The sequence below is a fragment of the Microtus oregoni genome, unplaced genomic scaffold, assembly GCF_018167655.1.
Source record: "Microtus oregoni isolate MIOR12 unplaced genomic scaffold, Mior012 000134F_ref0000037, whole genome shotgun sequence".
Classification (NCBI taxonomy): Eukaryota; Metazoa; Chordata; class Mammalia; order Rodentia; family Cricetidae; genus Microtus; species Microtus oregoni.
Window position 1 is genome coordinate 505931 of NW_024544778.1, and position 27911 is coordinate 533841.

General features: G+C 51.0%; 5 protein-coding genes across 7 annotated transcripts in view; 2 read left to right on the forward strand and 3 right to left on the reverse strand.

Annotated features, from left to right (window-relative positions):
- LOC121444636 (nuclear protein localization protein 4 homolog) overlaps positions 1–5669 on the reverse strand; it is a 48388-nt gene extending 42719 nt beyond the window's left edge. The window contains exons 1-2 of the mRNA XM_041646525.1: positions 5461–5669; positions 1126–1206 (exon numbers count right to left, since the gene is read on the reverse strand). Coding sequence (XP_041502459.1) covers positions 1126–1206; positions 5461–5475 — 96 coding nt within the window. The 5' untranslated portion in view covers positions 5476–5669. The remainder of the gene's footprint in view (positions 1–1125; positions 1207–5460) is intronic.
- A 4207-nt stretch (positions 5670–9876) lies between these two features.
- Positions 9877–14303, forward strand: LOC121444581 (tetraspanin-10-like). The gene is made up of 3 exons (XM_041646414.1): positions 9877–9912; positions 11943–12574; positions 13976–14303. Exons 1-3 carry the CDS (start codon positions 9877–9879, stop codon positions 14301–14303), a joined length of 996 nt encoding a protein of 331 aa, XP_041502348.1.
- Positions 14304–15574: 1271 nt separating this feature from the next.
- On the reverse strand, positions 15575–19921 carry LOC121444650 (retinal rod rhodopsin-sensitive cGMP 3',5'-cyclic phosphodiesterase subunit gamma). Of its 2 annotated transcripts, XM_041646548.1 has the most exons (4): positions 19764–19921; positions 17709–17930; positions 16567–16607; positions 15575–16125 (listed from the first exon to the last, which is right to left on the reverse strand). In XM_041646548.1, exons 2-4 carry the CDS (start codon positions 17852–17854, stop codon positions 16049–16051), a joined length of 264 nt encoding a protein of 87 aa, XP_041502482.1. In that variant the 5' UTR covers positions 17855–17930; positions 19764–19921; the 3' UTR covers positions 15575–16048. The 2 variants fall into 2 exon arrangements, with proteins under 2 accessions (XP_041502482.1, XP_041502483.1); XM_041646549.1 differs by lacking the exon at positions 19764–19921 and having other exon boundaries at positions 17709–18036.
- Positions 19922–21777: 1856 nt separating this feature from the next.
- LOC121444637 (oxidoreductase-like domain-containing protein 1) lies at positions 21778–22973 on the reverse strand. Of its 2 annotated transcripts, none has more exons than XM_041646528.1 (2): positions 22795–22973; positions 21778–22332 (listed from the first exon to the last, which is right to left on the reverse strand). In XM_041646528.1, exons 1-2 carry the CDS (start codon positions 22933–22935, stop codon positions 21931–21933), a joined length of 543 nt encoding a protein of 180 aa, XP_041502462.1. In that variant the 5' UTR covers positions 22936–22973; the 3' UTR covers positions 21778–21930. The 2 variants fall into 2 exon arrangements, with proteins under 2 accessions (XP_041502462.1, XP_041502461.1); XM_041646527.1 differs by having other exon boundaries at positions 22765–22973.
- A 37-nt stretch (positions 22974–23010) lies between these two features.
- On the forward strand, positions 23011–27678 carry LOC121444625 (coiled-coil domain-containing protein 137-like). Its single transcript, XM_041646511.1, has 6 exons — positions 23011–23189; positions 23496–23629; positions 24343–24568; positions 25763–25845; positions 26061–26140; positions 26369–27678. Exons 1-6 carry the CDS (start codon positions 23059–23061, stop codon positions 26582–26584), a joined length of 870 nt encoding a protein of 289 aa, XP_041502445.1. The 5' UTR covers positions 23011–23058; the 3' UTR covers positions 26585–27678.
- Positions 27679–27911: the final 233 nt, after the last annotated feature.

Consider the following 27911-nt stretch of genomic DNA (forward strand, 5'->3'; position numbering starts at 1 on the left):
CTGGAGAGATGGGTCAGCTGTTAATAGCACTGTACTGTATGTATGCTGTTGCAAAGGACCCAGAATCAGTTACCAGCATCAACATGGTGCCTCACAACCACCTGTAACTCCTGTTCCAGGAGAATCCAACACCTTTTCTGGCTACCATGAACTATGCATGTATGTGGTACAGGCATACACACAGGCAAAATACTCACACTCATAAAATAAATAATCAGGAGGCTGAGGCAGACAGACCTTTCTGAAATCAAAGCCAGCATGACAAGGCCAGCCAGATCTACATGGCATGTTCTGGGCCAGTTAGCACAATCTCAAAAAAATAAAAAGAAGGAGCTTAGTGTGGTGTCACACGCCTTCAAATCCCAGCACTCAGGAGGCAGAGGCAGACAAATCTCTATGAGTCTGAGGACAGCCTGGTCTACATAGAGTTCCAAAACAGCCAGGACTATATAGAGAAACACTGTCTCAAAACAAAACAAAAATAAGTAAATAGAATGGAATCATTCTAAACATTTCTTTTTAATAATGTCCCTTTAGCAAACTGAAGTTTTCTCCAAATTCTGTTTGTATGAGACATGTTCCTTGCTCGGTGTGTGAGGAGTGTCTCATTCCATGGCTCCGGCTGATCTGCAGTTCACTACAAGGCCTATGCAGGCCCTAAACCTCTCATTTCAGCCTCCTGAGAACAAACCACAGGTGTGAGCACCACGCTCAGTTCTGAATTTTCATTCTCAAAAATTACTCTTGCGAAGTCCTTTGCCATCTCCCCACGGTCTGGTAGATAGCAACCGTGACAGACATATGATTCGGACAGAGTATAGCACGGTGACTCATATTTGTACTCCCAGCAGCACTCAAGAAGCTGAGGCAGGAGAATGGCTTCAAGTCCAAGGCCAGTCTACAGAGTGAGGCTTAGGTCTTTCTGTCTCTGCCTGCCCCATCTCCCTCTCTCCCTCCCCACCTTTGCCCCCACCCCCACCACCAAATGACCCAGCAGGTATCCAGTTCACCCACACAGAGAAAGCCACACGAGTGACAACCTGGTGGCAGCAGTGAAAAAGGAGATGAGAAAAGGCACGGACAGGAACACTGGGGGAAACAAGCCCTGAAAGATGTCACAGGTACCTTCTTCAAAAACGTTGCCGCTGTTTCTCTCTTTGTGGCTGTGATGCGCTTCACTCCATCCGGGGACTGGACGCGGATTATCTGTTGTAAGTGAAGGAAGAAGGTCAGTGTGCCAGCGAGGCACCTAAGACTCATACTTGAAGTTATTGAAACTAAAGGTAAAAGTCACTTTTCCCCACCTTCCTTTGCTGTGTACACACAGGTACGGCATATTCACACACGGTACCAAGAAGCCACAGAGGGTGTCTTCCTCTACCGGTCTCCACTAGCTTTTGGGGGCAGAGCTCACTGAACATTTCAGCTACACTGGCTGGCCAGCGAGCAGCTGGGCCCCAGCCATCTCCCCTTTCTGCAGTGCTAAATTAGATGTGCACCGCTGAGTCCCGAACTCAGGCCCTCAGGCCCGCACAGCAAGCCCTTCACCCACTAAACCACCTCCCTAGTCTCAATGCTTCCCCGTCTCAATCCCCAACTCCATTTTGATTGAAGGGGAAACAAGAGAGGCGGGGTACATCAACACATGAGAAACCGGCTAGAGTACACTCTGACTCACACACCTTATAGTTCCGTGTAGAGCACACATACAGTGTCAAAGCTAAACATGCTGGGAATAGCTGTAATTCCAAGCACTCCAGAGGTAGAGGCAAGAGCAACAGAAAAGGCCAGCCTGGGCTACATGACACCATCGCAAGACAGATTCTTTTTTTTAATTTTATTTTACATGTGTAAGTGTTTTACCTGCCCAAACGTAAGTCTGTACACCACACGCATGTACTGCCCTTCAAGGTCAGAAGAGGGCATCACATGAAACCATTTTTAAAAAACAGAAGGGCTGAAGAGATGGATCAGCCCTTAAGAGCTATAGCTGCTCTAACAGAAGATCGGGTTCAATTCCCAGCACCTACATGGCGGCTCTCAATTGTCTGTAGCTCCAGGTCCAGGGGATAAAATGCTCACTTCTGCTCCACAGGATCCCGCGTGCTTGTGGGCACATAAATTCACGCATGCGTGCGTGCGCGCACACCCACACGTATAAACACATAAACGATAAATTAATTAAAAAATAAAATGAAGGCCCTTAGTACCATGGTAAACTCTATAATAGTCTGGTTTCTAGGCAGGGTTTTAACAAAATGTATGTCCACGGCAAGGCAAAGCTAAACACGCTGGCTGGCCTACAAGACTCCTACACACGGGCCAGTTTATAAAGTCTTGATTTCCACACTGATCCAAGCTTTCCGAGAAGATGTCATTCATTATGCTGGCATGAACTGGCACGCCCTATAAACCAGGCAGGCAGCTGCTGTCCAGTCCCCGAGGGCTGAGAAGGAAGACCTCAGAAGTGGTCTCTGCGCACTTCCTGCTCCAGCAGTAAGCAATGGTGCACGACATAGAAAACGCTTTGCAGATAAAAACTGTGACAAGGCATTGCTAAAACTTTCTCCTGACACACTGAGGACTCACGGTGGCTCACAGGCAACTGAACTCTGTCTACTTCCATCAAACCAATTAAAATTAACGTGGATTTTCTAATGTAGCACAATCATGTCTCTCAATGTTTAGTGGCTTTCACTTGTTCTCCTGCATGCTCAACATTTAGATTCTGGTCTGGGTAATCGCTGTGAATGTGCCAATCGTCAAAGGGCACAAAACTGTGCACATGTCTGCTTCTTAGCCACATCTGTCTCGTTTCCTCACCCTGCTCAGTCATCTGTATTGAGCTCAAACATAAGTGAGTTCTGATTTTCAGCACTCTCCTCTTAGGATTTGCTACCTAGGAAAAACACCTTTATAAGTGTAAGGAAACTATTTCAACATATTTGATTCTTCAATCTGTCTTTAACACTGAGGCATGTCGAAAAGTGAAGCCCTCTGCTTCTTAGCAGAAGGCTCTACAAATGCTCCTTCATCCAGTCACTCAGGATGGGAGCCTGTCACCCAGGTACTGTGAGAAAGAAATCGCAAGAAAGAATCCTTTTGTTTGGTTGATTCTGATTTGGTTGCACACACCATGTAGACCAAACTGACTTCAAACCCTCTATCCTCCATGCCTCACTTCCAAAGTCTGGAATTACAGGCCGATGCCACAACACCTACCTTGCCTAAGAAAAATTCTACAGTGCAAGTCACTTTACCTGATTAACAACATGGCATGGGAGTCTGGGTTTAACAAGAGACAGGCTTGTACTGAAAATGTTCTGGATTAACCTCTGACACAGGCTACAGAGGAGAATACATGGATCGGACAGATGGGGACACATGGAGAACACGGGATCTGAGTGAGGCAGGTGTGAGGAACAAGTACCAGCAGCTCCAATTATCTGGGAAGCTAAGGAAGGTTTGTGCACCGGAGCCGGAAGACAGCCTGGACGTAGCCAAAATGAGGTCACAAAGCAAGAAAAAATAAAAAAATAAAACAGAAAATCTCTCAGAAGCATTGCTCCACAGCAATTCTTTAAAGATCTCCCTTTGAATTAAAAACAAGCAAGGCTAGAGAGATGGCTCAGCAAGTAAGAGCACTGAACGCTCTTGCAGAGAATCCTCGTTCAGTTCCCAGCATGCACACTGCACTGTAAACTGCCTGTAACTTCAGCTTTGGCTTCTACCAACACCTACAGTAATATGCACATGGGCACACACACACATATAATTTTTCAAAATGGGGTTCACAGATGGCTCAGCAGTGAAGAGCACTGGCTGATCTCCCAGAGGACCTGGGTTCAATTCCTACCACCTATAAGCTGTCTCACAACCACCTATAACTCCAGTTCCTGGGGGATCCAATGCCTTATTCTGGCCTCTTTGGGAACCAGGCATTCAAATAGTACAAAGGCATGCAGGCAAAACACCCATACACATAAACACATAAATCTTAGAAGGACAACTTCTGAAATCAACTTTAGAATTGTTTATTAACTCCTCACAACTGAGGCCTGGCGGTGGTGGCGCACGCCTTTAATCCCAGCACTCAGGAGGCAGAGGCAGGCGGATCTCTGTGAGTTCGAGGCCAGCCTGGTCTACAAGAGCTAGTTCCAGGACAGGCACCAAAGCTACAGAGAAACCCTGTCTCGAAAAACAAAAAAAAAAAAGAAAGAAAAACAAAAAAAAAAGAAAAAGAAAAAAACTCACAACTGAGAAAGTCAACTTAAGACCCATGGTGCCCATGAGAGCATCTGGAATACCTGAACAAACTGGTTTACCTCAGTAAAGATCATCACAGTGCATGGAAAATTGAAGAAGCAGTTCTAACTGCTAATAACCTCACCTATCTCTAGGCGAGTCACCTAGGATAGCAAATTTTAGCTTTTAAACGGAGTCAGCCTTTCTGAGGTTTCTCTGCACATCTCCAGAATGGGACGGAGAGAACAGAAGACGCCCTACCATGGAGCAGTGGAGAAAGAGAAGACACCCTCAAAGAAAAGCCTGAACTCCAAACCTACCAGAAATGATAGCCCTTATCTGCAATCCCCGTAGTAGAGGAAGCTGAGCAGGAAGATGCCAAGGTCAGGGATGGTGTGGGATAAAGTAGTAAGACTGTCTCAAAAATAAAACAAACGCCTCAAGAACTGGCCTCCCCTGGAAACCCATGGGATCCAGAAAAAAGTGATGTTATTTGGAATACAGGGAAGCACCGCTGAGCTGTCCCAGGCCTAAAGCACCCAACACGGTTCTGTTCGCCCAGAAATTCCAAATAACCCTCAACGCTGACCACAACTCTTCCGTCAGATCGGCCTGTTTCTCACACCATTCCCAAAAGTTAACTAACGGCTATCCGCTGGTTTTTCTCCTGTTTTCCTGACACACTTCATGGAGGGGGTCACAATCCCTACAGTCAGGCTAAAGTGAAATCAGCCTTCTTTATTACAACCTTTTAAACAGGTAGTCAAGTTGTCTCTGCCAAAGAGAAGCCAGCCCCGCCAGGTTGCTGTCTGCCCCCTTGGACACTTCTTTTGTGAGGAAGGGGTTCCCTACTGATGCCCTTCTCCCGACTACTCTTCCGGAGTGAAATCATGACGAGGCAGTGCTGGGATGGGGGAGGAGAAAGCCCTAAGGACAGGAGGAAAAGACGCAACCGGCTTCTGGGCCTGGGAGGAGGTTGGGGTCTGTCCGAGCAACCTGCGGCAACAGAAAGAAGGGAGGCCGCTCCGCTCGGACCGCTCGGTCTCCTAGACGCCAACCTCTCCGGGCTCAGCTACAGCAGGAACCGCCACAAACCCAGGGCTAGTAAGGAGAAGCCGCTGGCGCCGAGCTCCGTCCCGCGCGGGCCCGCCCAGGAGGCCGGCAAATCTGCTGCCTCATCCCGGAGCCCCGCTCCCTCCCGGCCGCCGCACTCACGATGCTCTCGGCCATGGCGGCCGCTCCTGTCTCCGGATTCGGGCCCCGGGTTGCCGCCGCCTGCCTCCCCAAAAGCCTCGCAGTCCCCGCCTCGGCCTCAGCCCCAGTCCCGGCCTCCCGCCGCCGCCGCCACCGCCGCTCCAGCTTCACCTCCCGGCTCCGCCAGCCGCCGACGTACTGTGCTTCGCTCAACGCACTCCGCCGGGCGAACACGGAGGCGAAACAAGGTTCCGGCCTAGTCAACGGCCGCGCGCATGCGCACGTGGAGCCGCGCTCGGCCCCGCCCATCCCAGGCTCCTCTGGGCCGGGCCTTCTAGACTCATCTGCAGACTCAGGGTTCGGAAGAATCCTGTAAAAGAGAGACTTACTTGTTCCTGAACTTTGCAGAACAATGCAGAAAAGCCCCAAGAAGAGAGCGCCTTGAAAAATAGCCGTTGAGGGAGTTCTGTGCCGTCTTCACAATTTTCCAGCAATGAGCTGAGCTTCTTCTTTTGTAACCTCATGCATATGGTTTGAAGAAGACATTATGGAAATCTTTTTAAGAGGCTAAAAGCCACCTGTTTTCTTGTTTGTTTTTGGTTTTGACTTTTGTGGTTTTGTTTGTTTGACTGTTTTGGTTTTTTTGAGAAAGGGTTTCTCTGTGTAGCCCTGGCGGCCTTGCCTGCCTAGTGCTGGAATTAAAGGCGTGCACCGCCAAGCCCGGCTTAGTTTTTGATTTGTTTTGTTTTTAAACAGAGTCTCACTGCAGCAACCGGAACTCACTTTGCAAACCACGCTGGCTTGGCGCTCACAGTGACGTGCCTCGGTCTCTGTACTGGGATCTAAAAGCGTGCACTCCCGCCATTGATTTCAAATTAATGGATCAGTTTCTGAATGCATGTTCATGTAACCTCTTTTTATATTTTAGAATGTTTTATTTGTTTTTTGGGGTTTTATGTTTGTTTGTTTGTTTTGTTTTGGGTATTTTTTGTTTTGGGTTTCTCTGTGTAACAGCCCAGATACCTCTTTGTAGACCAGGCTGGCTTCAACTCACAAAGATCTACCTGCCTCTGCCTCCCAGGTGCTGGAATTAAAGGCGTGTGCCAATCCTTCTGATTAAACTTTTTTTTTTAGTTTTTAAGACTATGTGTCTTATGTGTATGAGTGCTTTGCCTGCATATATGTATGTTAACCATGTTCGTACCTGGGGCCAGAGAAAGACAGAAGAGGGAGTGGAACCCTTGGAACTGGAGTTTCAGATGGTTGAGACGCACCATGTGGGTGCTGGGAGACAAACCCAGGTTCTCTGGAACAGCTCCAAAAGTTCTCAATTGTCAAGCCACCTCTCCAGCCCTGACCTTGAGCTTTTTATTCTCCCATTTCCCCCTCCACACACCTCCTAGAGCTGGAATTACCGAGTGTGCCACCACACCCAGATTTATAGATACTGGGATACAACCAGGAGTTTCACACGCGGTAGGAAAGCGCTCTACCAAGGAGTCCACATCCAAAGTCCATTGCTACTCACGGTCTCACGTAGCCCAAGCTGGTTTCAAGTTTGAAATCTTCCTACCCCTGCTTCCTAAATTCTGAGATTATAGGTGTGCGCCACCATACCTGGTTCCCCTCCTGTTAAATTCATTGAATCCGTCATCATTGCCAATGTTAGTGCTGGCAACACCTGTTCTTTAACATCTGTCATTTAAATTTTGGAGTATTCATTCCATCAACAAATTTCACTGCATGCTAACTTCGTGTTTGGCGTGGCTTGGCGTGGCTCTTACCCTGGGAGCATGGGGAAAAGGACATAGGCTTGCTTGGTGCAGCTACCCCATAGGCAGATCAATTGTGGATATGGAATATCAGGTGACTGTTAATGATGAACACACAACCAAAGAAAGGACCGATACAAAAGGTTTCTATTGCTGTGAAGAGACACCATGACCATGGCAAAGCTTATAAAGGAAAGCATTTAATTGGGTCTGGCTTGCAGTTCAGAGAGTCCATGGTCAGCATGGTGGGAAGCATGGTGGCATACAGGCATGCATGGTGCTGGAGAGGTGGCTGGGAGGTCTGTGTACAGATTCAAAGGAAGATATTGTGAGTCACTAGCCTGCCTAGTTTGAGCATCTGAGATCTCAAAGCACCCCCACCTGTGACACTCTTCCTCCAAGGCCACACTTACTCCAACAAGGCCACACCCACCCCAACAAGGCCACACCTACCCCAGCAAAGGCCACACCTACTCCAACAAGGCCACACCCACCCCAAGGCCACAACTACCACAACAAAGCCACACCTACCCCAACTAGGCCAAGCCTGAGAACTTGAGTTTAATCCCTTGAACTCACAAAGTAGAAAGAAAAACAAATTCTTGGAAGTTGTCCTCTGAACTTCACACACACATTATAGCAATATGCACACATGCACACAATTTATTTTTTAAGATGGGCCTGGGCATGATGGCACTCACTTATAACCCCAGTCCTTTGGAAGCAGAGAAGGGTGGTGCTCTGAGTTCAAGGCCAGGTAGGCCCAGGCTCTTTAACAAAGCCGTCTGAGATTGGGCCAGAAAATAGGCCAGTGAACAGTATTTCTCTGTAGTCTTTGTCTCCATTCCTTCCTCTAGGTTCTTGCTGTGAGTTCCTTCTTAACTTCCTCTTTGGTGGGCATAGTCCTCATTGAGAAGATCTTCAAAACCCTTAAACAACAATGCCTGAGCTGCTTTTTCATTGGCTGCCAAGTCCATCAGGAACTTGGTGCAGCCTCCACCCTGCTTCATGTCCTTGTCCATATAGGGGTGCCTCAGGTGTATACTAAATGCCCTGCCTGAAGGTCACACGCAGGAAAAATTGAATAAGGCATGACGTTTAAAGGGTGGAGCACCCCTTTAATCCCAGAACTCAGGAGGCAGAGGCAGAGGGATCTGTGAGTTCAAGGCCAGCCTGGTCTACAGAGCAAGTTCCAGGACAGTCAGGGCTACACAGAGAAACCCTTTCTTGAAAAACAACAACAAAAAAAATGTGACTTCTATATCTGGCTGATATTGCTTTGCATGTTTTCAAGGTCACTCACGTTGTGGCACGTGTCAGAACTCTGTCTCTGGTATTCTTCCCCTTCTTCCTCTTCCTCCTTTTTCTTCAATGTGGGGAACAGAATCAGGATCCAGAGCTTCATGCAAGAGTAGTAGGCTAATGCTCCCCCACTGAGCTACAAACCTAGCCCAACAGAGAACATTTTGTTTGAGTGGATTTATACAGTGGCAGGCGGCTGTGCCCTGAGCCGTGGCAGGAGCCTGGAAGGAAAAGGCAGTCTGAACTGCCAGAGACGGGTAAGGATAGAGCTCTGTGAGGTCCTGGATTCCATCCTCAGCATGAGCTGGGAAGAAGAAGAAAAGAAAAAGAAGGGTTGTTGATGATGGAAGACATTGGGGGCTCCAGGCAACGGGGATGGTGCAGTCGGGGGTGGCAAAGGCCAGGACACACAGGTGCTTGCTGACCACTGGAAGCCAGCAAATTGGTCTGGATTATAAAATCATAAGCCAGAACAATGGAATATAAAGCTAAAAGTAGAGGCTGGGCCTGGAATGTCCATCCAAAGCTGAACCCCAGGGGGTCTGGAGTGGAAACAGGACAGGGCTTGTGGCAGGTCCAGCAGGATCTTTCTCTTGCCCTAAACATGTGGATAGTATCTACGAAAGTCCTGTGGGCCTGCAGCGACACTAACAGACACACCCACATTTCATCCGGATCCCAATCAGAAGCAGGAAGACCTGTGGAGGGACACAGGGCCATACAGATGGTGTCTGATAGGGTCCAGTGTTGACAGCCATTGAACATGCTTTCTAGCTCCATAACCTGCTGCGTATCTCAAGTCCTTACACAGGGACTGCATGGTGACCATAACAAAACCCTGCTTTTGAGAAGCTCAGAGGGGGCCATCTCTAACGTGAATGCTGGTTTGTTTCTGCACTGGATAAACTAGGGGAATAAACTGGCATTTGCGTTGTCCAGTGGGTTCCTGGCAGACTGCACTGTGAGCCGATTGGCAGAGATCTGCTCCCTTGAGGGCGCTGATAGAGCAGCCTGTGAGCCAACCAGTCTGAGGACAGATGGGACTCACCAGTGACGGCCACGAGGCCAGCACCAGAGCCACCTTATCAAAGTCACGGTTGTGCATCCTAGAGCCAAGGCCAAGAGTTAGGGTCTAAGAAGAAAAACCAACTGCTCTACAGAAGCAGAGGCCCTGCCTTAAGCCCTAAAATGTGACTCCTCACATGATCTCACTGTGATGGCTGGGTGGGCGGAGTCTGCAGCTCTCCAGCTCCAAGGTGGACAGTTTACAGAACAGTCAAGGATACCGTTACACCGGGACTACAACCCGTCCAGAGAGGCCCCGGGCCACCTGTCTTCGTGGCTTTCTCAGTTCACGTGGAGGATGGAAGAGGGAGAGAGCAGCCCCTTGCTGTCTCAGGTGAGCCAGCTCTAATGGCCTAGTTCAGGTTGGAGATGTTTCTTGGCCCTAAGGTCCCCCAGGAGGCCCCCGGCCAGGTTATGGACTACCCGACTCCTGGCCCCACTCCCAGTCTGGTTGTGTGCTAGGATTTGTCATTAAGTGATGACAGTGGGTGATTCTCTCAGGTTGGGGTGGGGCTTCACTATCAGATGTCTCCCCTTGCCGACGGCTAAACTCAGGTGCTAGCTCACAGGGTCTCCTGTAGGTCTGAAAGAAACTCTGGCCGGGCAGTGGTGGCACATGCCTTTAATCCCAGCACTCGGGAGGCAGAGGCAGGTGCATCTCTGTGAGTTCAAGGCCAGCCTGGTCTACAGAGCAAGTTCCAGGACAGGCTCCAAAGCTACGCAGAGAAACTCTGTCTCGAGAAACCAAAAAAAGAAAAGAAAGAAGAAAGAAACTCTAACGATGGGCTCAGGAGCAGGGAAAAACTGATGTCCTCAAATGTCCTTTGAAGTTGAATGGAGACTCGACGGCCTCAGACAGTCTTCACACTGTCCTTTTGCTCTGACAGACTCCGTCTGACTAATAACCTTCGCATATTCCACTCCAGATGTGGGGTTAAAGAGCCATCCATGCAGCTGGACTCGCACGGGTGGAGGGACTGAAGGAACAGCTTCTTCCTGGTGGGACCCTTGCCTAGACACCTGGTTGGAGTCTCATCCAAGTCAAACCAGGTGGTGGCTGGGCAGTGGTGCACACCTTTAAACCCAGCACTTGAGAGGCAGAGGCGGGGCGGAGCTCTGTGAGTTCAAGGCCATTCTGGTCTACAGAGTGAGTTCCAGGACAGCCAAGGATACACAAAGAAAGCCTGTCTCAAACCCCACCCGCAAAATAAAAAGAAAGAAAAATCCGGTCATGAGTGGGTTTTCCCCCACCTCCCTGTAAAGGGCCTCTCTCTATCTACTGTTCAGCTGGGCTGAACAGAGGGCCTGTTTTCTTGCCTTCTCTAGATTGCTGCCCCAGTTTTTTGGTTGCCCCTCTCCCTGCCCAGGAAGCCAGGCAAGCAGGACTCAGTCCCTCCCTGTATCCTCCACACCAAAGTGTCCAAAGGCCTCGGTGCAGGTGGCGGGTGCGAAGTGACGCAGAGAACCAAGGGTGCTCCAAGGATCAGCTTCTCTGTCCCAGGCAGCCTGCACTTCCGGCCAGGGTGGGAAAGTCCCTCCTGGGACTACACAAAGTTGCCGCTGGGGCACTGCAGACTGCGTCAAACAGAGAGACCATTCTAGATGCGGGGGAAGTGGACTCACCTGCCACTATTCTGCCCTGTGGGAGGAGTGAAATCCTGACCCAGGAATACCACACCTCAGCAAGACCACAGAGGGTGTGGAAGAAAGGAAGAGGGTACTTTTTTTTTTTTTTTTGAGACAGGGTTTCTCTGTAGCTTTGGTTCCTGTCCTGGAACTAGCTCTTGTAGACCAGGCTGGTCTCAAACTCACAGAGATCCACCTGCCTCTGCCTCCCGAGTGCTGGGATTAAAGGCGTGTACTGCCACCACCTAGCACGGGAACATTTTTTAAAAATATTTATTTATTTATTATGCGTACAATGTTCTGCTAACGTGTGCACAGCAGAAAGAGGGCACCAGATCTCATTACAGATGGTTGTGAGCCACCATGTGGTTGCTAGGAATTGAACTCATGACCTCTGGAATAGCAGTCGGTACTCTCAACCTCTGAGCCGTCTCTCTGGCCTTTTAAATGCTGTCCTATCCAGTTTTTACCATGGACCTTCCAGGGCACTGCCACCCGGACAGGCAGTGAGCCAGGACCCCTCACTGCCCTTTTGCTTTCTGCCTAAGCAGGATGAGGTCACAGGTTCCCAGGCCCCTAGCTATCCAATTCTTCAACTCTTTGCTTCCTTCCACAAGCTTCTTCCAAGCCCACCCCATCCTCTTAGCTCCCCTCTAACGAGGCCTCACCCCTTGCTGGAAGTCACAGACTGAGTGGCCGAGGACCAATGCATCCTCTAAGTTTTCCCTCCTTCTGCAGGGTACGGCTGGCCAAGAGCGGTCGCCCACCAGGAACAGTCCACCTACTTCAAACATCCTAGGCCCAGAACTCTGGAAGGATCAGGTAGGGGCCTGGGGCTGCAGATGCTGTCCCGGGGCAAAGCACCAGGCCTGGAAGGAAGGCCAGGCCTCCTCCCGCCCACTCTCCATAGGAAGTAACTGTGTCAAGTATCTGACTTTCCTCTCTAACTTCTTCTTCTCCCTGCTGGCCCTGGTGGCCCTGGCAGCGGGGCTCTGGGGGCTGGCTGTCAAAAGGTCTCCAGAGAACAGCTGGGGTGGAGCCCTGCCGGCGGACCCCATGCTGGTGCTAGTGCTAGGAGGCCTGGTGGTCAGTGTGGTGAGCCTGTCTGGATGTCTGGGTGCCCTCTGTGAGAACAGCTGCCTACTGCGCTTCTACTGTGGAGCTGTCCTCAGCTGCCTGGTGCTGGAGGCTCTGGCAGGGACGCTGGTGGTGGCCCTCTGGGGCCCACTGCAGGAGGGCCTGAAGAACGCCCTGCATTTGGCCATCATCCACTACCGCGATGACCCAGACCTGTGCTTCCTCCTCGACCAAGTCCAGCTGGGGCTGCAGTGCTGTGGGGTGGTTTCCTACCAGGACTGGCAACAGAACCTGTGAGTGTCCCTCGTACCCCTCACGGGCAAGAGAAGGGTGGTCTGGATGACTCACTCACCTGCTTGAGCACGGATGCATAGACGTGTGTGTTCTTGTGTGCGTGTTCTGGCGTACACACACAACCACGTACATGCCTTGCACTCCTACTTCCACGTGCCTGTACACAAATTTCCTTGTGTGCGTGCAAATTCACTTTCACAATCACCTCCTTTTATGTAAACACAAAATGAAGCCCCATACTGGAGCACACACATACATCACATACGTGCAAACATACATGCAAACGTGTGCACTTACCCTTTGCTTAGGCCATGGGCCTTGAACCTGAATGAGCCCAACTTCTGGCCAACTCTAGAGCCCAGACTCAGCTTCCCCATGATGTCCCCTCCATTGCGGGGTTCCAATGAAGAGGCCAAGGCAGAAGACACCAGAAAAGTACTTTTTTTTTTAATCTCAGGATATCTCAGTGTGAAGAAAAATACTTTAGCTTAGCTCAGGCTATCAGTCGGTGACTCCACAGGTCTGTATGCATGTGTTCCTGAGAGTATGATTAAACTTCCAATTTAGGCATGACACGATATTTTATGTTCTTGTTTGAGGGTCCCTGTTTTGCCTACATCCTCCACTGCACAGATACCCTGAACCGTGCCTGTCCTCCCTATGACACGCAGAACAAACATTAGGTTCCCTCCCTGGAGCCTCTGAGGCCAATTAATATTAATGGATGGAGACAGAAGAGGCTCTAAAAACATAGTTTCAATATGTGGTGCTTACCAAAATTCCGCAAAGTCCCCCCAGGGCTCCTTGGAAAACCTGGTCATAGAGAGTAAGCACACTCTGTGGGTGGTTGTCAGAGCCCCGTGTGTGAGGTCTAGACCCATGGAAAGCTGCAGCCCAGCCAAGGCTCGTTAGCCACCAGGGGCTCCTCATAGCTCTGAGCCTTTTGCTGCCGACCTCTGACCCCTCTTCTAATTGCAACCCAATCTAGAAGTTTCTCTGGGAAGTCAGTCGACTTTCTCTCTGACACTGCCTGCTCAAATAAACTCACAGGCAGTGTCGGAGAGAAAGTCTGCAAGCCAGGTCTTCTCACCACCTTTCCTTCAACTACCTCACTAAACATTTCCTTGCCTGCCAAGATAGGCACAACACCCCACCGACCCCCATCCCTGTCCACAAGAGGGTGTAAGCACTGTACAAGAAACTGAGGGTTTCTATGTGTGCTTGCATGTGTATACACACATATGCACTTCATATGTATGCAACTGTGTGTGTGAGAGAGAGAGATTGAAAGTTTGAAGGCAGGCCTCTGAGAGAGAGAGAGGAGAGAGAGAGAGAGAGAGAGAGAGAGAGAGAGAGAAGTTTGAAGGCCTCCTCTCCAGGACTAACCTTGTGCCCTGCAGGTACTTTAACTGCAGCTCTCCCGGGGTACAAGCCTGCAGCCTTCCTGCCTCCTGCTGCATCAACCCCCAGGAAGGGGGAGCTTTGGTGAACACTCAGTGCGGCTTTGGGGTTTTGCACCTGGACCAGAATGCGGCAGGACAAGTGGTGCACCTGCAGGGCTGCTGGCCTGTGCTGCAGCAGTGGCTGCGAGGGAACATGCAGACCATAGGCGGCTGTGTCATCACTGTGGTTGCCATCCAAGGGGTTGAACTCCTGTTGGCCACCTGCCTGCTAAGGGCCCTAGCTGTACCAAAGACAGCAGAGGACACAGAACCCCAACCTCTGTGAGCTGAGAAGACCCTGATACAGGCCAAGTTCCAAGCCTCTCCTCATCTTCCAAGGAAACTCACTTGGAACAGACCCCTGGGCTCCGCTCCTGGCCCATTGCCTCTTTGCTACATCTGTCAGTCCCCCAAGGCCCACCTAGACTGACTCTGTCCTGCCCCAATCTCACGATTTCACTCCTGAGTTCTCAGGACCCATCTAAGCCCAAAGGCTACCATAGTCTGTTCCTGAGCACACCTGCTTCCCACTAGGCTGGCAGGAAGATCAAGGGCTGAGGGCCCCTGCTTCGAACCTCAGCCCCCTGCCCTGATCTGACTCATCCTGACTGGCTCTAGGTCCCCATTTCTGCAGAAATGGCTTCTCTCGGGTCTACTCCTACTTTCTGGCCTTTGGTGAGCTGAAGGATGCAGCCCAGGCCTCGCTCTGTAGAAAGCTGTTTTGGAGGAGGAAGACTTGTGTATTGCTGTGTGCATTCATATTTGCATAGTAAACTACAGGTCTCACAATGACTGGGACTTCTTTGAGTCAAGATGGAGACAATTCCTCATTTCCCAGCTAGGGCGGATGCAGGCGGAGGGCGGCCCCCCTCTGATTTCACCTGTAGAATCAGCACGGTCAGTCTGTGGCTGTTTCAAAAGTGGAGTCTTTTTCTTGCCTATTCTATTTCTTTTTCATGTATTGCAGGCTGGCCTTGAACTCCTTACGTAGCTGAGGATGACCTTTACCCTTCTGCCTTCTGCTCACACTGGGGATTCCAAGTGTGCACCACAATGCCTGCCACATAGAGCCCTTCTGCAAGCCATTTTCTGAACATTGAAAGGAGTAATCATACATTTACTCTAAATATTGTGCGTGTTTGGGGGTGTTTGCCCAGGTGTGTGCCTATATGCCTTACCTCTACATGTGGAATCCTCAGGTTACTGGGGTGTGCGGTGGGTCTCAGCTTGGTCTTAGGATGGACTGCTGGGCCGTGGGGCTGCTCATTGGGTGTCTGTGTTTAGGGTTCTAGTTTTTGTCCTTTCCTATCTTCTTGGGGAGTCTGCTTCACTGACTACGGCCACCAGGAGTGAGGGGCAGGGCCCGGCTCATATACCCAGCACCTCTAGGCCAAGCCTCTGAGGAGTATTGGTTAGTGGGAGTTTTCTGTTTCTCTTTCTTGCCAGTCTCTCCCACTTTCACACGCTCTGAACCCTCCTCCATGGTGCAGTTAAAGCAACCCTGCTGTAGGGACCATACTCCATCAGTGCACCTCGGGTAAGCAAGAAGATGCTAATTTTATTTAGAAACAGGGACTAGGACAGAGTGTGTTGGGAAGGCTGGTATAAAGAGTGCAGCCTCAGCCTCTCTCACCAGAGACCCCAGGACAGTGTCCCACCTCCAGACGTCCATCGGGAAGGGTTGCGGGGCAGAGGAACTCCTGTCCACAGGAGGCAGTGTAGGGAAACACTTCTGGGGAGCTCATCCCTGTACTCTAGACATAAGAACAGGAGGTGGTGCTGGGTCCCCCTCCCTCCCTTCCTTCTAACACATGAATTCAGGTCACCAGAGTGTCCTGTGGGAGGCTGTAGGCTCTTGGTAGCTAGTATCAGGGCATGAAGTTGCCCCCCTGGAGGCTGGGAGCAACCTGGCTAGGGACTCAGGCTGGGATTCAGGCTTGGGCAGGGGTCCTGGGTAGGGTTTATAGAGGTGGTGGGGCAGCGTGGGTCTTCATCAGGCCTCCTTCACAGGACTCTCACAGCTGGGATTGACTAAATGATGCCGTACTGGGCCAGTTCATGCAGCTCCAGGTGGTTGAAGGCCTCCCATGGGCAGATGACAGTGATGTCTGCAGGAAAGGTGTCATTAAGGGGGACTCCATGGCCCCAGGACCACCCCATTCCCTGTCGCCTTGCTTTCTACTCCCCAAGTAAAAGACACGTCTGCTTAGGACGAGAGGCCAAGCTCTGGCTGCAAATCCTCCTAGGCAGGAAGCCCCAACTCTGTCTTCTGGGTCCTGGCTCCAGTAGTGAGGTCCTGATAGAGAGCTCAAGGGACCCTTTGCTGAAGTTGGAAGGACCAGCAAAAGTTCCTTCTGTGTCTGGTGAACCTGCCTCATGGGAACAACCCCTCTCAGGGGGATCTAAAACTTGATGTTGGGAGAGAAATATGGACAGGATGGGAGGCAGGCTAAGCAATAGAGGGGAACCTAGGGCCTGTGGGAGTATGTCTGAGGGATATAGGGGACTTAGGAGGACTGTCCAGTTGCAACAATCCTGGGTTGTCATACCTGTACCCAAGCCTTCCATTCCAGGGATGTCATCCCCAAACCTGCGAAGACAGAGTGGTCAAGGATGATATCTCCAGGTCTAGATGGAGCCACCCCTGGGTGCCAGAAGTCTCCCCAACATCTGCTACTGGGTAGGGACTGGGGGCTCCCTTTCACCATCGTGGGGCCAGTGTGCTTCCCAGAGATTCACAGGCCGAGGACCGGGAAGGGAAGAGTGAGCCCAGGTACACATGGGCAGGAACCCATGCAATGTTGCCTGAGTATGGTCTGTAGGCCTCTGCAGGAGTGTGCTAGAGGGTGCTGTGTGTGTCTCAGTGTGTCAGCTGTGACTTGTCCCTGAAAGGCACAAGTGAGCCGGGTGGTGGTGGCGCACGCCTTTAATCCTAGCACTTGGGAGGCAGAGGCAGGCGGATCTCTGTGAGTTCAAGGCCAGCCTGGTCTACAAGAGCTAGTTCCAGGACAGCTTCAAAGCTACAGAGAAACCCTGCCTCGAAAAAAACCAATAAATAAATAAATGAATGAATAAGAAAGGCACACATGCTGGACACTGGTCTCCAGGGTGCAGCAGTACTGAGAAGTGTGGGTCTCTGAACCTCACGTGGGGAATCGTTACTATGGATAGATGCCATCCTCACAGGACAAGGTTATGACTCTACAGAGGAGGTGGCCAGAACGGAGAGACTCGTTCCTCTCTGCGATACCATCCTCCAGGTTGTGGTATAACTGTCAGGTCTTTACCAGAGGCCAAACGTTGAGACCACCCTTCCTGGAGCTTTCTGTCTCCAAACCCAAGGGCACACAAATCTCTACGTAAAGCGTAGAGCAACAGAAAATTGGCTAAAGCCATGCTTGTAGGTGTTCACACGCAGGTGTGTGTGTGTGCACAGGGGAATGTGGTGGGGTGGACACACATCCCTGAGGAGATTTGGTCAGTCTGCTTTCCAGACCTGCCTGGCTGCAGCACCTGGAGTAAATGACAGGCCCTTGGTTCCCCCAAAACTCCCGAGGCCCTGGTCATCGGGATGAAGATGTACCACAAAGTACCATGGCCCGAGCTCCACACCAGCCCCTGCCTTGTCCTCCCATGCAGTCTAGGAACAGTGTTCCTTCTGTGAAAGGTTCTCCTCTGTCGTTCTGCTTACCCTTGGACGCCTTTCTTGGGGGGCTTGCTCTTGAACTGCCTGGTTTGCCGTTGTTTAAACTTAGGTGGTCCTTTCCTGGGTGTAACTGGTCCTCCTATAACCCGTGTGGCTGACCGAATTTCGGCCTTGGGTGGCTCCAGGTTCATGGTGAGGCTGGCAGAGACACTGCAGTGACCCTTAGCTTCTGGGCTCTGTCAGGCTGGTCTGTGTTCCTCATGCAGGCTGGGGAAGATCAGACAGATGGATCCCTATTAGCCCTTACTCCTCCTTTCCAACCTTAAGAACAGAGGGCCTGACACCCACGAGCCACCCTGAGACATTGCCTCCCCTCCAGAGAATCACCTTCTGGCTCCACCAGGGCTTTCCAGCATTCTCCTTCTGATACCATGAGGCACCTCCCACTGCTAACAGCCACACACAACTCATGAACTACCTTGTGCCCATCCCATACTCCTAACTAACAAACACACCCTTTTGACCCCCCCATGTCCTAAACCAGGGCTTTTTATTACCTCCCCTTGAACACCTTGATGTTGGCCCCCACACTGGTGCCTGCTCCCTCCCTCCCTCCCTCCCTCTCATCCACTGGAATCTGATCTCAAGCCTGTCACTCTGTGGAAAGCCTTCTGAGGACACCTAGGAGGGTAAACAAAGAACACCCCTTCCTGATCCTGTACATGAGCCCCACAGCCTCTTCCCTTCCCTTCCAGATGATCAGCCCCAGGTTGCTTTCATTGGCCCCTTCTCTGACTCTAGGGGCCTCTTCTGACTCTACGTCATGGCATTCTGTATTTCCAGGTCCTAATTTATTTCTTCATACCACAATCTAGGGCTAAACTAGTTAATTTACACGCATGTTTTTAAAGTATGTTTGTTCGTATTTATGTACTTGTTGGTTTTGGTTTATTATCTGTCCCTGGGGGTTAGACTTGATGCTGATAAATAACGCTCCACAAAATGGAACACAGCGATGCCCTAAGGAAGGGGCCTGTCCTTGAACCAGAAGCAGCTGAACTGGGTACTCCTAACTTTCATGGCTCCATTTCGGAGGGCCAAGCCAGAAGCAGGTCTCAGGGAGAGCAGTTACACTAGGATTCTTCCCTTAGGCTTCTCCCTGGCTCGTTAACTTGAGATTGTTCTCAGTCAGACGATGTATCAGGGCTCTGGAGAGACTGAGCTGGCCTCTGCAGCCCTGTATCAGGCTGCAACCTAGAAGACACTACATAGGATGGCCCCTCCTCTCCCTAAGAGCTCCAAGCCCCAGCGACCTCAGTCAAGGACAGCACAGCTTCTGTAATCCTATTAGCACCTGAAGGAGACTCCTAATCTCCCAGAGTTCTAGAAAGCTGCCTAAATAAACCTCACCTGCAGCTGAAAACAGGTGACCCAGACAGGAGGCGTTGCTCCGACCCTTAGCTGTCCAAGAGACCAACTGCATCTTAGGGTCCCCTTTCCTGCCCTAAGTCCTATGTGGTATAGTACTGGAACAGCCTTAAGTTACTGCCAGTGGTCTGCAGAATCATCAAGGCTGAAACCGATCAGCAGAGTAGGCGATGCTCACTTCAATCTCAGCGGCTTCCCTTGCTCTTCTTAAATTCAGCCTCTGTTCCTGAAGCCAGCACCAGCCTGCGAACCAGGACTCAAGAGCTTAGGAAACCAGGATGCTCGCTTCTGAGGCACCCATCCTTACTTCCCAGTAGTAAAACACTTCTCTAGTCAAAGGCCATAAACCCCCGACAGAGCTCCAATAATCAGCGCAGTCTCTATGGAAACCATGCCTGAGATGCCTAACTGCGGACTAACCTGAAGCCGGTACCACTTAGCTGTTTGGTCAGGTGGCTGGCCTTGGTAACAGGCACTACCATTTGACATTGTGGAGAAGCAGAAGAGGTGATTGGCAGGATGTCCTCTCCACAGGACAGGGAAAAGGGATGAACTCTTAAAGACCCAAAGCTTGGCAGAGGAGGTAAAAAACTATTGTTTTTCCCCAACCCCAACTCTGAATGAGCAGAGACCTGGCTGTCAGAAAAGGCAACGGGATGGGTCGCGACTCACCAAGCACTGGACAGGTCTCAGCGAGCCATAGGTGCCAGTCGGCTGGAGCTGGGTCAGCAGAGCAGTGGCCTAGGGATTTATTCTTCTCCTGGTGAGTGGATTATGACTCTGCTGGGATGCCACACTAATGAGATTGCTGGGCCTTAAGGGAGTCACCACTGGCTGGGATGCTGGGGTGGGCAGAAGAAATTCAGGAGCAGTCAAGGGCCTGAAGGAAGGACATTCCCTTTCAGCAGATGGTCAAGAAGGGAAGTTTTATCTTCACCAGTCGTGGGATGATACCTCCAGAAACAACAGGGCCATTTTTCGGACAGTTCTTGCTTGGGTTTACCCATTCCCTTTCTCTCCCATCCACCGAGGAAACCGTGGACTTTGGTGCTTTATGTGACAGCCCCTTTCCCCCCCTTGCCTTTCAGTCCTGCCTCTTGCATTCCAACCCCAAGGTCTTTGCATCTGCGACTCTTGTGTATTCCATTTCCTGTGCCTGTTTCCTCTAACTTTGGATAGAATTGGTTTTCTTTTCTTTTTTTCTTTTTTTTTTTTTTTTTTTTTTTTTTGGTTATTTTGAGACAGGGTTTCTCTGTGGCCTTGAAGCCTGTCCTGGAACTAGCTCTTGTAGACCAGGCTGGCCTCGAACTCACAGAGATCCACCTGCCTCTGCCTCCCGAGTGCTGGGATTAAAGGCGTGCGCCACCACCGCCCGGCTTGTTTTTCTTTTTAAAGACATGGTCTTATGTAGTTCCATGCTAGCCTCAAACTGTCATGGAGCTAAAGATGATGCCCTTCAAGTACTGGAATTACAAGCATGTGCCAACACAGGCAGCTCCGCATGATTCTGTTAACCTTTGTCTTCCGCACGGAAGTGCTGGGAGGAGGAGGCACATTATACTACTGGTGTCTGGGCCACTGTGGGGCATTTCACAGATGCATGGTGGTAAGTATAATGGTGGCACGGTAAGATACAGGCCAGCATGGCAGAGTCTGAGAACTTGAGTGTCACTACCCAGAAGCAGACCTGGGCCCACTGCGAAGGGCTGGCCAATGAGTTTTCTTCAAGGGCATCTTATACTGCACAGCCTTACTGGCCTTAGCCACAATTGTCAAATGCTGGAGATGCTGACCACTGGTGTTAACATTTCCTGGAGATGTGAACAGATGTCTACTTACAATAGGTATGGTGACTCCTTTAATCCTAACTCGAGAGGCAGAGGCAGGTGGATCTCTGTACTTTAGAGAAGTTCCAGGGCAGCCAAGGCTATACAGAGAAACCAACTATCTTTAGAACCTCTTTTAAGGAGGAGATGCTTTACAGGAAACAGCTATACAAAAGTCTGGGGCCTCATAGGTGTGGTCACCATTATCACATTTATTGGGCCCAGCCCCCACTAGCTATGTTCTTTGGATAGCATGAGTCATCTGTCCAAGATGCCAGCCTGAACCGTGTTCTGTCCCCCACTAGCCAAGTGCCCCGACTTTCTGGTCTTAATTTTGTCACAGGTCTGTGTAAAACACCAAACACGGAAAAAGTCCTATTTATCAGCTCAAACCCAACAGAAGTCACTCTATAATCCTTTTATAAACTCTTTCCCATTTAATAAAGTAGGTGGGCACAAACACATTTAAGTTCAGCCCTTGCTAGTGCCATGCAGTTGGTTCTGGAGCTTGATACCCCAGCTGCATCTAGCAGGATTCAGAACTCTTAAGGGATGACCCTAGGCTACTACACGGTAGAAAGAAATCCCCTCCCATCAGGACCCAGCAGGAGACAGGGAGCAGCTAGGCCCCTCCCACATGATGGTTCTCCTTTACTGCACAGTTGGAAACCAGAGCTGACAGTCAGCAGGACACCCTAGGTACAATGGGGCCTGAGGAGATCCTGTTGTAGGATGTTCATTGACTGAGGGCTTTAGTTCATCTTCACTGGTGAGGAAACCTGTGGCTGCTCACCGGAACACACAACCAGCCTTGGGTATGCTTCCTTTGACATCGCAGGCAGAGGGACCACACAGTTTGGTTGGCGCAGAGAATTTATTCAGAGGTGAAGTTCTTACACATTACTTCCTATTCCTGGCAGACTTGTCGCGTCTTCCAGGCTCAAGAATAAAAGTGGTCCTGTGCTTCTAAAGGGTGGCATCCCTCCACGGCCCAGAGTCCCACGTACACTGGCTCAGTCTCCACTCTGGGTGCGGAGCCGGAGCCGGATCTCCATCCTGAGGAAGGCCTTGAGGTTCTCATCCTTCACGTGTTCCTCTAGAACGGCCAGGGCCTGTTCCCCCCCATCTTGGTAGTGTCTGAGCAGGGCTTCTGCATAGTCTACCCACACACAGTTAGGACAGCCGCTCATGCAGCAGTTTGTGGGAGGCTCAAGTGACAGAGGGTCTGGGGGCTTCTCCCGGGGCTGGGAGGTCTTTGGCTCCCCGTCATCCTCCGCACCTTCTTCCCTGTGGTCCATCCCCAACTCTCTGTGGCTATCAGTGGCTCGCACTGGAGCATGGTGTCTGTGAAGAACACTGTGTCTTCCTCGGGGAAGACTCTGGCAGCTGCCCCAGCTCGAGAACTGTTGTGAGCCCTGCGAACACGGGATAAGCAGTATGACTCTCCAGGAAGCTGGTAAGGCACTGGGGAATGTTCACCCTTCTCGGCCTCCTCACTTCCTGCAGGACAATAGACAAATTATTATATTTCACTCCGTACACTGTTTCCCTATCTGTGAAACGGACACATTGGTTGGTATGAGAAGAAACGTGTTAAGGGCCTGGTTCAGTGCCAGGAACTGGGTCTGAGTTCCAAACGATTGCACAGAACTGGCTGACCCTCTCCAGCCACTAAACACTCCTCCGCTGACCACGCGGACTATCCGCGTGGTCCTCAGTCCTGTCGGTCTTCCGACATCACAAGTGAAGCTCAGAGGACATCGGGTCACCCCAATCTCTGCCTCTAACGCCTCTAGTGTTCACCCGTGACCCCGGTCACTAACTGGTATTTGGTCTGGGGCCCAAACCTGAAGAAAGCTCTCAGGGAGCGCGCTGACCGTGAATCTTCCAAGGGCTGGCTGGCCTCCCGCAACCCAGCGGGGGCAGTGCGGCCCACTCGGCCCGCGAGAACTGGCCGGGTAGCAGAGCGCAGCTCCCACTCGGCCTCCCCCGGACAGGCTCCGCAGCAGTATTCCCATAGCCGGTGCAGACTCCGAGGCCAATGGCTTGGGCAGGAGCACGGGAAGCGGAAGTGATGCTCACGGGGCGGGGTCTCGCAAGAGGGCGGAAATGGCTTCGTGCAGGGAGCTCCAGGAGTAGTAATGGCAGGGCCCGGGCGTGCAAGAGGCGCCCGTGCGGTGGGTCCTGGAGGCTCGGGACAGCCGCACGCGCGACGGCGGCAGCAGCAGGCGAAGGGACAGCAGCGCTTGGCCTCACGGCCAGGACAGCGCAGGTGGGTGCCATCCCTGGGAGAGGACCCAGTTGGGAGCTTCTCTACCTAACTCAGCCCGGGCCCATGCTCAGCCATGTGTTGAATGAACGGAGGTGAGTGCCTCAAGTTTGTCGTGAGGCACGTTCCCGGTACGAGGCCACGGACTTTTGCCTTAGCATGCGGAGAAAAATCCAGTTCAAGGCAGCTTGGGTCAAGGGTGAGGAGAGGACCGTCTGTATGTTCATGGATCCGGCACCACTTCTTCCTTACTTTGTTTCTGCTTATGTTGTCCTAGGGAAGGGTCTCACTCCCGGGTTATCTTTCCAGCAAAGAAAAGAAGAAAGTGAATTGCAAGCCCAAGAATCAAGATGAGCAAGAAATCCCTTTCCGACTCCGAGAGATTATGAGGAGCCGACAGGAGATGAAAAAGCAGCTCAGCAACAAGAAGAGAAAGAAGGAGGGTATGCAGCAGCCCTTGCTGGGTGGCAGCGTAGCCTTGTCTGAATCTGTCCAGTTGCCCAAATCCTTCAAGGTGTTTGAGGCGGGAGTACACAGTTTGAGGTGGGGAGGACAGCGTCGTACTGATTTTACAGCAGTGCTCTTTTGTAACTCACCACGCTTGGACTTTTGAGATCTTATTATTAATTATGTATGTGCTAGTGTGACTGGTCAGCAGGAATGTGCATGGGTGTTGGCTCCCCTGGAGCTGGAGTTACAGGTCTTTGCTGCCCAGTGTGGTTGCTGGGCAGCTAAACCACGACCCTGAGGAGTACATATTCCTACTGGTTGAGCTATCTCGCCAGTCACACTGCCGTATTTTTGTTTTTGTTTTTCGAGACAAGGTTTCTCAGTGTATCCCTGGCTGTCCTGGAACTCACTCTGTAGACCAAGCTGGCCTCGAACTCACAGAGATCTGCCTGCCTCTGCCTCCCAAGTGCTAGGATTACAGGTGTGTGCCACCATGCTGGATACTCCGGCTTCTTTGCTCACTTGTGTTGGCTGGAGCCAGTGGGTCATGAGATCACATCTGTAGGGCTGCCCTGAACTGAATGTTGTAGATCTGTGCTCGTCCTTAAGCCTGATCTTTGCTTCTTGTGGCTGTAGGAGGGGAAATGGTCACGGGCTGCTTGCCGGTCACCAACCAACCACTCTGTCCTGTGTCCTTTGTCCTCAGCCCAGGCGGCTTTCAAGGAGACACTGGAAAAGGAAGCAAAGGGGGAAGAAGAGACAGACATCGTTGTCCCCAAGTTCAAGCAGAGGAAGGGGGAGTCTGAAGTGGCCTACGTCCAACGCATGGAACAGGAGGCCCAGCATGTGCTGTTCCTTAGCAAGAACCAGGCCCCTCGGCAGCCAGAGGTGCAGGCAGCTCCCAAGAAGGAGAAGTCTGAACGGAAGAAAGCGTGAGTTGAGCCGGGAGGCCCAGGGCTGTGGGTCCTGGTGACAAGAAGGGACAGTTATCTGCCTTGCACACACTGCTGTAGGAAAAGCTCCTGTAGCTTGGTGTCTGCTAAGACATTATCCCCAAGGGAATCACCCTTGTGGAGTGGCCCCTGGGAGGCTGGCATCGGCCTGTCACCTGTCCTGTAGTGGGTTTCTCTCTAGTCTGTCTTGTTTGTGCAAGTTCTATACCTTCATCCCTGACTGGGATAAATAAAAAAAATTATTTATTTAGATGCACTAACCTCAACTTTCAGAAAGAATCGGCCTGAGGTTGCTTTCTTTCTTTTTTCTTTTTTGAAACAGGGTTTCTCTGTACCTTTGGAGCCTATCCTGGAACTAGTTCTATAGACCAGGCTGGCCTTGAAGAGATCCTGCCTCTGTCTCCTGAGTGCTGGGATTAAAGGCGTACACCACCACCACCCGGCTCTTTTTTCTTGTTAGTTTTCTTGAGACAGGGTTTCACTGTAGCCCTGGCTGTCCTGAAACTCATTCTGTAGACCAGGGTAGGCTCAAGCTCACAGAGACCTGCCTGGCTCAGTCTGGGCTTTCACTGAAGTTGAAGAAACATTCCAACCCTGTATGGTCGTTTGTGGCTACAATTCCACTATCCAGGAGGCTGAGGTTGGGGGCCTGTTGTGAGTTCGGGCCAGACAATGTTGCAAACAAAAAGATGACCAACAAGAATGGCTACATTGTCTTCTTTTCCTCCTCACTAGTACTGCAGACATGTGTCCTTTCTGTTCTTTCAAAGATGTAAAAAGATTGCTTTCTACTTCCTTCTAATACTACAGTCAGACGAGCCAGAGCCATCGGGGTCTGCAAATGCTCACAAAGAGGTGTGGTGTGTCACACATACAGTACTTTGCAAGGCCTGTGGATCCAATCTCATAACTGACATTCAGTATGGGAGGGCATTGTTCCAGTAGATACCTTATGGGCCCAGGCTGTGTGGGCAATTCAGAACGTCTAGACTTTGTCATTGTTCCCTGGGGCTGACAACTACTGACTGGGGACCCATGGGGAGCCTGTTGGGTGCAGAGTATGGTTTTGCCTCCCACTTCCATATCTTGCATCCCTTGAGGTCAGGCTGACCTCTGCTGCCCCTAAGATGGAACCAGCACTTAAGAGTCTGAAAAACGTGCTTTTCCCCCCAGGTTCCAGAAGCGGCGCCTTGAAAAAGCCCAGAAGAAAAGGGAGGAAAGAGCAGTGGACAGGCTGGAGCAGGAGCTGCTGAAAGGTAGGTCTTCCCACAGCAGGGACAGAAGCTGTAGTCCACACGGGGCTACCTGTTTTCCCCTAGACCTCCTTGCTGGTACCTCTGGCCTCTTCGGGGCTCACCACTCGTAGGCCTGAGGATGAGTGAGTCCTGAAGCCCTCAAGAAAGGGCGGACAGGCAGTGAGTCAGAAATGCCACTGGCTCTGAACAGCAGCTTCTGTTCACTGACTTTCCAGATACTGTGGAGTTTGGAGAGGTTGTGCTACAGCCCCCGGAGCTGACGGTCCAGCCTAGACAGAGCATTGGCAGAGATGCGGTACGTGGGGACCAAGCATGCAGGGAGTGGGGATGGTTAGGTCATTCCTGAGTCTGCTGGGGAGCAAGTGTCCTGGACTATGAGCTGCAGGGAGTGGGGATGGTTAGGTCATTCCTGTGTCTGCTGGGGAGCATGTGTCCTGGACTATGAGCTGCTGAACCAATCAAAGCCCTTTGCCACCTTCTTTCCTAGTGAGTGTGTGCTAAAACCTTCTCTCTCTTTCCTCAGCCTGGCAAGAAGTCTCTAATGTTAAAGATGCTTTTGGGCACTGGTGGTGGGTCCCTGACTCCAGCTACCTCACTGGCCCGCCAGCGGATTCTGGGGGAAGAGCGGGAACGGGCTGTGCAGGCTTACAGAGCCCTGAAGAAGCTGCAGCGACTGGAAGTGACATCTGCACACCCGCTTGGCTGCTCTTCTCAGAGGAAGCTGCAGACTTGTCTGTGACTCAGAGACCCAGGGGACCAATGCGCTGGAAACTGGCCCGCTAGCTGCTAGACCTGGCAGAGGGAAAGACAGCAGATGCTTGTCTCTGGATAGGGGCTTGAACAGTATGGGGGTGGGGGTGCTTTTCTTTCCCTGTCCCCTGAAGGTTATCCTTTTAAAAGTGACCACCAGTGAATCCCACCTCATAAAGGGCAAGTTCCCCCAGCACTTGCCTGAGACACAGATGGAGGGGGCTAGTGTTTTCCTGAGCCTGGCTTCATTCTGAAGCAAGTCTCAGGAAGACAAGTCAGGACTACTGTACAAAGGACTCAATCCCTTAATGCAGCTGATTACTGAAGCTGCTGTTGTAGGTCAGCCTGCTGTCTTAAGAGGTTCCTATGGGTTCAGTGCCATGCAAGGCAGGGTAACAGTACAGTGGGAACAGATGTACCCAGTGCAGGTGTATCAATCCTTGTTTGCCTGCAGGGGTGTGTACAGAGGCCAGAGTACCCATCTAGGTTTGGTTTGGATAGAGATGGGGTGTCAGTACTGGCTGAACGCCTTGAGGTATAAACACCAGACTTCAGTGATAGGAAGGGCAGAGTGGTTATACCGAGAGAGTAGAAAAAGGTCCATGTCCTGCGTAGCAGGCCTCTGGGAAATAGGGGCAGGCCTTCGGAGAGGACCAGGGATGGAATCTGTTTGAATGTGTCTCCCATAGTATTAAAGGAGGGAGGACCTGATGCTGGCTCACAATAGTGAAACCTTGAAACTTTCCAAACCTTGGGAGTGCGGTCCTGCCCTAGAATCCTGGCACCTAGGACGTAGAAGCAAAATAATTGGGTGTTCAAAGCCAGTCATGACTACATGAGACCATGTTTCAAAAAACAAAAACCGCCCTCATGTTGACATCAAAAGAGCTATGCTTGGGCCTTGCTTCTTCTGGCAGACCTAGGGGCATCTCTCATAGTTGTAAAAGGAGACTGCTCGTTCGTTTCCCAGCTGCCCAGACCCAAATAATCACACAGAAACTATATTAATTACAACACTGTAATAAATAAATAAATAAATAAAAAATAAAATTAAAAAAAAGAAAAAAATAATTACAACACTGTTTAGCCAATGGCTCATGCATATTTCTAGCTGGTTCTCACAAATTAACCCATTTCTGTTAATCTGTGTATTACCACAAAGCTGGTAGGTTCTGGAGTTGTCTTTCTCCTTTGGCAGCTACATGGCATCTCCTTGACTCTGCTCTCTCTCTCTTTCTCTCTCTCTCTCTCTCTGAATTTCCTGTCTGGCTACTCTGCTAAGCCATTGGCCGAAACAGCTTTATTCATCACCCAAT